Genomic DNA, 9,603 nt, shown 5'->3' on the forward strand with positions numbered 1-9,603 from the left:
GTTGCTCGCTTTGGCCAGAGTGGAAATGGTAGCTGGAAATAGAGGTTGGAACCAGGTTGACCTGGGCCTTAAATGTTAGGCCGCACAGAGAGGGACATCACTGGAACATGGCCTAGGGAAAGTAATCTGAAGGTATATGTGTGTGGTTGGATTAGAAGAAAAAGAGCCTGTAGGTAAGGAACACAGTGGGATGTTATAGTAGCAAGGCATAGAGAAGAGGACAGGAACTTGACCTAGGGTGATGACAGCAGGGTGGAAAGGAGAGGCTGGCTGGAAGAGATGATGTGAAGCAGACAGTGATCTGTCTTTGTACCTAGTTGAATATGGGGTGAAAGAGAAAATGGATTTTAAAATGTCTCAGGTTTTTAGCCTGTTGTAACAGAAGCTGGACAATTAAACACATTTAGCTGGAGACATACTCAGGTTAGTGAAGTCAAGTCGCTCAGTCATGTCCGACTCTTTGCGACCCCGTGGACTGTAGCCCACCAGGCTCCTCCGTACTCAGGTTAGTTGGTTGGAAATTTGCACTGGGCACTTGTGAACTCAGAACTAGATCTTAGGAGAGAGGTGGAGACTGCAGATCAAGGTATGGGATCGCTCCTTTTGGGGTTGGAACCATGGGCTTCACATCTCTGACAGTGTGTGGGGAGTGAAGGCAAAAAGGCTATGAATGGAACCTTATAGGAGATGCCCTTGTAGCAGGAGCTGGAAGGAAGAGAGACCAGCAAGTCTTCTAAGTCTCTCTTGTCGTGACCTGTATATATGCATTTCTTCTATTGATTTCTTTCACTCTATAAAACTCAGCCTTTTTTACTTTTGCAGGGATTCTCAGTGCGAAATACCTGGATGTTTCTTTCATGGCCTTGAAAACGTAAAGCAGTATTCTGGAAGGAATTACAAACGAAATAAGGATGAACTGATTCAGAAAATCTATGCTCTGCTTAACAGATCTGTCTTTGATCAAAAGGTAGAGTCAATGAATAAGCACCTATTGAACACTTGCTGTATGCCCAGCTCTCTTGGGTGCTGGGAGGTGTGCAGATGTACTAACTGTATATTTCCTGCCCTTGAGAAGTGTGAGTTTAGATGGGGAGGGGAGATGAGACATGCATATGTGAAAGAAACAGAATGTTTTGTGGGTTATAGTATATGGTCCAGACTGTTACTACCATAGGCGATCAGCAGAGGGAGAAATCACTGAGAGTCTGAGCAAGTTGGGAAATAGGATTGCCTGGAGGGACTGAGACTTGTTTTGGGTCTTGAAGGATGGTAAGGGGAGAGAACAGCAGTGGTTGGGGAGATGACAAGTGTTGAGGCTTGACTATCTGGAAGAGAGGGTTTGTGTTAAGGATACTAGGAAACAGCTATGGGACCTTGGGCATTACTGAACCTCTGTTTGCTCATCTGTAAAGTGGGGGCAGTAGTAGTATACCTCCTGCCTACTACACAGAATCCTGAAGTGCCTAGAACAGGACCTGTGATATGGTGAACAATACATGTTAGCTGGTGTAGGCCTGGTTAATAGAGGGTCTTGGGAATCAGGTTGGAAAAATGGAAATCAGTAGGCACCACTGCCCAGGAATATGATATAACATGGAGTGGCTGCTGAAAGAAATGGTTTTGTCAGTGGTATGGGGGTATGGACTGGATCGGAGAGAATCTGGAGGCAGAGAGACCTGTGGTCATTAGGTTTTTCAGACTTTATTGTCTCTGGTGACAAAACTTTCTGCATGGAAAGTTCTTAGATCTTTCTAAAGGTTCCCCAACCTTTGGAGCCCTTCCTGATGACACTGGTATTACATCAGATGACTCTGATGAGTAGAACCTTTAAGTGTTCTGAGTTGCACGGTCTCTGTCTCCTAGCCCAGCAGAAGTGTCCTTTCCTTGGCTGCCCCTGACTTTTGTCTCCATGCAAGGGAGCAGAGATTCTGCATTCATATTCTTGCAACAATCTTGTCTTTGCCTGGGCTTCAGTTTACATTTTATTCTCCCCAGAATGTTAGATTTGCACAACTCTTGAGTTGATATTTTCTGGTCTGCTTAGAACTGCTTTTTGATTTGTTCTTGTTTGCTTTTTGTTCTCAGTTGCCAGAGAAAATCGACATTGGCTGGAATAATAAGATGCTGAGAACTGCTGGCTTATGCACCACTGGCAAGCTTCGATACCCTAAGAGAGAGCGTTATGCTAAGATTCAGATTTCTCTGAAAGTCTGCGACTCTGCAGGTGACAGTGGGAGTAGGGTGGCTCCTCTCCGTGCTTCCTTCCCACACCTGAAGGGCTTCTCTTGGGTGCTGGTGTCCTCCGGCCGCCTGAATCACAGCCTCCCTACCACTCCTGGGTGGACAGGTCTACTGTGTGTTGCTTAGAGGACATTATTATTGGATGTCTCACCACCACTGAGAGTCTAGTTTGTCCATATTTCTGCCAGGCCTAACTTAATTTCTGCAGCTCCCCATTACAGGCGGCAGCATCTCCATTCTCCCAGTAACAAGTTCAAGGGTCCCTATATCTAGCCTATCACTGGATGTTCATAATGACTCTCCTATTATCATTCCTTCTCTGTCTTTGCTTTGCCCAGCTATGGACCCCTGTCACCTCAGTTTTCTCCCTGCTCCGTGCGATTTCCTGATAGGAAACCTCAGGCTTGCCAATGCCTGGAGTATGGCTTACGAGGCCATTGTACTCTGCCCCCCTCCATTGGCCAGTCTTGTCTCTGACTACTCCACCTGTGCTTTAGCTAGCCTTTCTTCACGCTGGCTTTGAAAATAGACTGCACTTTCCTGACCCCAACCTTGGCTCACTTTTCCCACCACATCCAGCCAATTGTTAATTGCCCAGCTTTTCCATGGAGCTTCTCCTGACCAAACCCCACTGATGTTCTCGGAGGGTGGCGACTGGGTCTCAGCTGGATGTATTTGTAGCAGTGTCCCATAAAAAGAGCACACTGGAGCTTTTCTGAAAGTACTTGCTCACCTGAGGCTCTCTGCCATTAACAAAATTGGGTTGGAGTAGGTTGAAATTTCACTTTCAGCATCCTGGGGAGATAACGCTTCTTCCTGCCCACATATGCTTGTGGATCTGGTTGGGTGGAAAGTCTAGGGGTGGTTGGGTAACAGACCAGTGGTAATTGGTTTAAGGCTCAGGATTTCTTTCCATTCCTCTCCTAAGACCGACTCCGAGACACTTTGATCCATGAGTTATGCCATGCAGCCTCCTGGCTGCTCGATGGCATCCGTGATTCTCATGGTGACATGTGGAGATACTATGCCCGAAAATCGAATATGGTGCACCCGGAGTTGCCCAAGGTCACCCGTTGCCATAACTACAAGATTAACTACAAGATTCATTACGAGTGTACTCAGTGCAAATTCAGGTAAGACCCTTCTCCTTAGACTTTTCCAATTATGTTTTTACTGTGGCCTCCACATGGCTCTGCAGGAAGTACATGGCTATCTGACTTGAGGAGTAAAACTTCTCTACACCTTTCTGTGGTGTCTTTCTCCATTCTCTTCTGCTTTGAGCTGGCCTGACCATAGCCCCTTCGTGGTGTCCCACTTTCTGAGATCCCACAGAAAATGTCTGGCTTTGGACCCAAGGCCAGCAGCTCTGAGAAGATGTGGAGGTACAGTAACTGATTCCTTTGCTCTGTGGTGTCTCTTTCCTCCTTAGGGTCGGGCGCTATAGCAGATCGCTGGATACCACCCGCTTCATCTGTGCCAGGTGCAAGGGCTCTCTGGCCATGTTGCCACTAACTCGGAAAGATGGAACCCCCATTAAGCCCCACGTGAGGCCATTTGCCAAATATGTACAGGAGAATTATAGAAAAGTCAAGAGGGAGACAGAAGGGATAACTCATGGGGATGTGATGAGAAAGCTCAGCAAGGATTTTTTTGCCGAAAAACAAAGTCAGGGTATTTGAGGTTATCTGAGAATGTATTTGTGTGAGATGAGTCATCTTTGGCTTCATCTATTAGTAAGGAGTTTTAGGAAGATATATTTGATGCTGTGAAACTATGAATATTAGAATTTAAATTCTTTGAAAAACGCTTCCTGTTGTTAATGATGATTGTTCTTCCCCAAGGATTCTGTTGTTGTTAACCATTTTGTGCTGATACTCAAAAGCCCTTTGGATATACCTTGGATCTTACTTATATGCTATTCTTAACATGTAGAACAAAATGCAAAATATGTAGAACAAAATGTGAATGTGTAGAACAAAATGCAAAAGAGAAATACGTTTTTGAGAGAAGGAGAGACATGCTGCAAAGAGAACATGTTTTAAAGGCAGTATTTCAAAACCAAGGCTTCTGTCTGATGGAACCTGTTACACCTACATAGAAATAAGAGAAATGTGCTTCACGAATTGAGTTGCTCTTGACATTGTATGAAGTCATCTGAGCCAATGTATTTGTTCGTAAAATAAAGAAGAAGCCACCTAAGCAGTGTAATTGTTCATAGAATAAAAATAAAATGTTTTTTGCTGTTTACTTGTTAGCAAAGTCTGTTCATTGACAACCCATGTCCAGAGTGGAACAAATCCTTGGGTCTTTTGTCCAAGACCCCTGATTTCTTTTTTTTTTTTTTCCCCTACAGTAAAGTTTTGAATACATTTTATTTTATTTTTTTTGTCTTTTATTTTTACTTTATTTTACTTTACAATACTGTATGGTTTTGCCATACATTGACATGAATCCCCAGGGGTGTACGTGCATTCCCAAACATGAACCCCCCTCCCACCTCCCTCCCCATAACATCTCTCTGTAAGACCCCTGATTTCATAAGCTTTCCAGGATGTGTCTGGAAGAACAGCCTCCACTTCGGGTTTCTGTTGGATTTTTCTGACTGCCCCTAAGCACTTAAACAACCTCTCCACTTTGGGGAGGTATCTGGAATACAGGCTGGAATCAATGGTGTACTTGTTTGTTATTTCTGCCAAAACAGATTAGCAGGAGGTTAGTGACTTAACACAAATGTATTATCTTCCATCTCAAGAGATCAGAAGTCTGGTGCAGACCTCAGACCTCAAGGTGTGGGCAGGGCTGAATTCCTTTCCGGAGGCCCTGGGGGAATCAGTTTCCTTGTCTTCTCAGTGTCCAGGGGCTACTTGCATTCCTTGGTTTGTGGCCTTCTTCCTCTGTCTTGAAAGCCAGCAACATCCTTCTTTGACTCTCTTCCTGCCTTCCTCTTTCCCTTTTAAGCACCCTTGTGATAATATTGGGCTCACCCAGATAATCCAGGAAAATCTCGATTTCCTTTTGCCAAATAAGGTAACGTATTAACACATTCACAAGTTCTAGAGATTAGAGTGTGGACATTTGGGAACTTGCTATTCGGCCTACCCCAAACATCTTTACTAGTCTAGCATCACTGGTAATTTTTATAGGCAAGATGTGTTATTCTGTCATCTCTCCATCTCTCCTTCGTTTTGCAGATGCTGAGGGTGTTCTTTCAGTGGCCACAAACTGAAGTCTCAAGCACAAGTCTAGATGGGATTGGGTATATGCACAGGGTAGTGCGAGTTTCCCTAGCTGAATCCTTGGGTCCTTCTCCAGTCCCACCTCCAGCTATATCGGCAGTCTCAGCAAAGGCCCAGCTGGCCTGTGAAACTGGATCATGGCACACTGGTGACTTCATCAGGGAGAACTGACAGTGCAGTGGTTCTACCCCTGCCAAAGTAGGGTCCAAGCCTTTGCTTAACTCAGTAGCCCTGTCATCTGCCTTCCTGGCGAGCCCTGATAGTTTCCTCCACTCCCACCCCAGCTATAGCTACAGGAAGGTGCTCCCTGCAGCCCACACGTGTGTTGTTAAGTCATTGCCCTATCTTTTTTTTTTTTTTTTACAATCCCCCTGCTGTTTTTCTTAGTAAAAGCCTGTGTCATCTCTAACATGAATAGCCACTACAGCCTTGTAACCTGTGATGCCATCACCTGGGTCCCAAACTAACTTTCAGTCTTTTCAATCCTTTCTTTATCTGAACCTTTAATTCTAGCCAGTGTGGACCACTTACCGTTCCTGCAATAAGCTGCACTGCTTTTAGCCTTCCCACCTTTGGTATACTACCCTCTCTGCCTGGAAATACCATCTTCTCTTTACCCTGGACATACTACTTGCCCTTTAAGTTTTGCTCATTTCTCCAAGAAGTCTTCCCAAATGGCTCCAGCTACAGCACTCTGAACGTGTGCCGCACATTTGCCCCGTGGCATAGACTGCTCAGTAGTCCCCTACACATCTTCCTTGTCAGTCTAAGCTTCTGGAGTGCAGGGACTCTTTTATTTCTGTCTGAAAGCCCCTTCCCCAAATTATGCCTAGACAGTGTCTAGCCAGCTGGTCGACTAACTGCTTACCCTGCACCCACTCACCCTGTGAGTAATTGGTGTACCCAGGAGGTCAGAGGAGGGGAGACAGGCAGCATTGGTTGGCACAAACCCAGGACCAGACAAGGAGAAGCAGGAAGAGCATCCCCAGAGGCTGGGCAGGGCTGGCTGTAATGATGCACTAACACAGCTTAGTCCTGTTTAGCTTGTTTATTGAAAAGTTTGTAGCAGTCTTACGTGTAAAAGTCAAAGTGAGCAAATACAGCAGTCTCAGAAACCACTGCCAGTCACTGCGGAGCATCATGCTGTTTGCCTCATGCTCCCTGCATATGGGGAAGGCTGAGGCCTAGTTGGCAAGAGTTGGGAGGGTGGTGGGGTTCTGCACAGCCAAGGTAAGAAGGGCCTGAAGCAGTGGGATGGGGCAGGGCGGCCACAGAGCAGTGATGGCAGAGCCCTCAGAGTCAGGAGGGTGGCTTCTTGGGAGACTAGGGCCACGGGGGACTCCCAGGAGTGTGTGTTGGGGAAGTGAGTGAGGGAACAGCCTGGAATGTGGCAGGGGGAGAGGGATCCCTATCCCAGCCTCACAGGCCTGAGTAGGAGGCCTCTGTGGTCTCGGACCAGGATGAATCTCGGCGGGAAGCTGACGGCTGCCGCTGGTGGCCCCTCTGGTCAGGGCAGCCCAGACGCATGAGTAGCACCCACATCCGCTCTCGGAACTTGACACCCACAAAGGCGTAGAGCAGCGGGTTGAGGCAGCAGTGCATGTAGCCCATGCCCGACGTGACTGACTTGGCTACGTCCACACGGCTCTCCCGGCCACAGTTGCGGGCTAAGGCCCCCAGGTCCATGAGGGTGTCCACCAGCACCACCAGGTGGTAGGGGGTCCAGCAGAGGGCAAAGGCCACCACCACCACCACCACCAGCCGCATGGCTCTGAGCCGCCGCTGGCCCCTGGAGACCAGCAGCACAGCCAGGATGCGGGCGTAGCAATAGGCCATGACTAGCAGGGGCAGCAGGAAACCCGCGACCAGTTGCAGGACGCGCAGAGCCGTGCGGCCCTCCTGCGGGAAGTTGTACTGGCAGTGGGTGGCGTTGAGGCGGTTGTCATGGTGAGAGGACAGGAAGATGAAGTCTGGGAGCGCAAAGAGCAGACAGAGCCCCCAGACTGCCACACAGGTGAGGGCCACACGAGCTGGGGGGCCCCGGCGGTAGAACTGGGTGGCGTGCACAATGCTCAAGTACCGATCGAAGCTGATGCAGGCCAGCAGGAGGGCCCCTGCATAGAAGTTGATGTTGAAGAGTGCACCCGCCACTTTGCAGAGGCCAGAGCCAAAGACCCACTGGATGGCTGCATCCACTGCCCAGAGAGGGAGTGTCAGCACCAGCAGTGCGTCGGCCACGGCCAAGTGCAGCAGAAAGGTGTCAGTGCTGCTCAGGGCCGCCCTCTGGCTCAGCAGCACGACTGCCACGACGCCATTCCCCAGAAGCCCCAGCACAAAGAGGAGGCTGTAGAGGACGGGCAGGAAGGTGCGGTCGAAGTTGAGGCTGAAGTCCTGTGGGCAGGGTGGGGAAGTACAGCAGAAGTAGGTCTCATTTTCTCCGTAGTCATAGGAAGAGTTTTCCAGGAGGTAGGCAAGCTCAGAGGCTTGGAACTCTTGGCGTTCACTCATCTGCGGAGGGAGGGAGGGAGGGCATAGAGCATGTGAAGGCCTTGGAAGTTACTCTTTTGAGTAGGAATTTGGGATGAACACGCTACTGTATGTAAAACAGATAAATAACAAGGGCCTACCACACAGCACAGGGAACTAAGTAGCTTGTAGCTTATCTATAATGAAAAAGAATCTGAAAAAGAATACATATATATGTCTGCATAACTGAATCACTTTGCTGTATACCTGAAACCTTGTAAATCAACTATACTTCACTTAAACAAAAGTCACTCCTTGAAGATTTAGTCTGAGGAACCTTTCGTAAAGCAGCTGGCCTTCAGGCTGCCACTGTCCTGCATTTCCTTCCAAACTGACCTCCTGAGCTCCATCTGCCCGGCCTGGGTGCTGGGCTGATAACTTCCCTTCTTAAAGCCTGCTTCTCTCTTTCCCTTCTGGGTCATCCCATCGGCACAGGGATTGTGAACCAGAGGGAGAGCTTCCCTTCTGTCCCGAACCCTCCCTGCCCCTTCTCTCCTTACCCTTTCTTCATGGCTTATGGTCCTCAGTTCCTGGCCACGCCTAGTTCCACCACCTTCCTCCCCAGGCACCTCCCCACAGTCCCCTCTCCCAGTCACTGGCCCTCCTGTTCCCTCCTCAGCCCTTGCCTTGGGACCCCAACTTCCTGCCCCCCATGGGGCGCCTCTACAAATCACTGCTGCCCCCAACACAAGTTTCTGCCCCTGTATTTCCCCTCCCCTACACCAAGGCTTGCCACCCACCAAGTTGGGTGGCTCCCCGACTAAGCTCTAGTAGAAATATTCCTTCTCCCCTTCTCCCACCTCCCCACAAACCATCCCAGAGCTGTGGGTCTCCCAGGTGCCAATTTAGTCCAGCACGGAAGATCAAAGTTCCAAGTCAGAGCTGAAGGGAGCATTGGGGGCCGTGAGAGGTGAGCCTCAACCTCATGCATTTTGCAGATGAGGCACCAAAGCCAGAAAGGGGAGGGACTTGCCTGTGGTCATTCGCAAGTCAGTGGCCAAGGTGGTTTCCGAATACCCCGTCCTGTGCTGCTTCTATACAAGCCCTGCATTCTGTACCTGTTCACCCAACCCTCTGGTGGCCCTGACTTCTGGGCCAGTCCTGACGGTCCCCTCATGTCCTAGACTCTCCATTCATAGCTGTGGTCCGGCCTGGTTGGGCAGCGGCACTTACCTCGGAGACCATGGCTGGGCTGGTATGCTAGCTGCTGGGCCGTGTGCTGCCTGCCCCTCTGCTTTGGTGCTTGTGGTCGGGAACCTGCGCTACACAGAGGAAGTGAGGGTTTCACGCGGTTCTCAGCAGCAGCCTCTTCCATGGGGTTATCTACACCAGACCTCCTTAGACCTAAGGCCATGGGGTCCCTACCCCACCATCCCCCTGGCCCAAGGTAGCTGCTCTGGGAGTTGGCCACAACCCTGGGACCAGAAAGGCTGGGGCAGTGGGGCATGGGCAGGTGCTTTGAGGAGAGAGGTCTGAGGGAAAAGCAGGTAGCTGACAGGGGCAGGGCAGCCCTGCTGCCAGGGGTAAGATCCGCTGCTCATCAGTCCTGGGCTGGAGTTCATCTCACATGACTGTAGACTGGGTTGCTAAATGTATTAAC

The 9,603-nt window shown here is 49.3% G+C and overlaps 2 protein-coding genes across 3 annotated transcripts in view; one reads left to right on the forward strand and one right to left on the reverse strand.

Annotated features, from left to right (window-relative positions):
• The window catches only part of GCNA (germ cell nuclear acidic peptidase), a 26,839-nt gene extending 22,351 nt beyond the window's left edge, over positions 1-4,488 (forward strand). The window contains exons 11-14 of the mRNA XM_042242488.2: positions 823-967; positions 2,086-2,224; positions 3,170-3,374; positions 3,671-4,488. Of these exons, the coding sequence (XP_042098422.2) occupies positions 823-967; positions 2,086-2,224; positions 3,170-3,374; positions 3,671-3,920 (739 nt within the window). The 3' untranslated portion in view covers positions 3,921-4,488. The remainder of the gene's footprint in view (positions 1-822; positions 968-2,085; positions 2,225-3,169; positions 3,375-3,670) is intronic.
• A 2,022-nt stretch (positions 4,489-6,510) lies between these two features.
• On the reverse strand, positions 6,511-9,250 carry CXCR3 (C-X-C motif chemokine receptor 3). 2 transcript variants are annotated; one of them, XM_004022179.5, is made up of 2 exons: positions 9,177-9,250; positions 6,511-7,985 (listed from the first exon to the last, which is right to left on the reverse strand). In XM_004022179.5, exons 1-2 carry the CDS (start codon positions 9,186-9,188, stop codon positions 6,897-6,899), a joined length of 1,101 nt encoding a protein of 366 aa, XP_004022228.3. In that variant the 5' UTR covers positions 9,189-9,250; the 3' UTR covers positions 6,511-6,896. The 2 variants fall into 2 exon arrangements, with proteins under 2 accessions (XP_004022228.3, XP_042097760.1); XM_042241826.1 differs by having other exon boundaries at positions 8,816-9,250.
• Positions 9,251-9,603: the final 353 nt, after the last annotated feature.

Source organism: Ovis aries, chromosome X (assembly GCF_016772045.2).
Source record: "Ovis aries strain OAR_USU_Benz2616 breed Rambouillet chromosome X, ARS-UI_Ramb_v3.0, whole genome shotgun sequence".
NCBI classification, from domain to species: domain Eukaryota; kingdom Metazoa; phylum Chordata; class Mammalia; order Artiodactyla; family Bovidae; genus Ovis; species Ovis aries.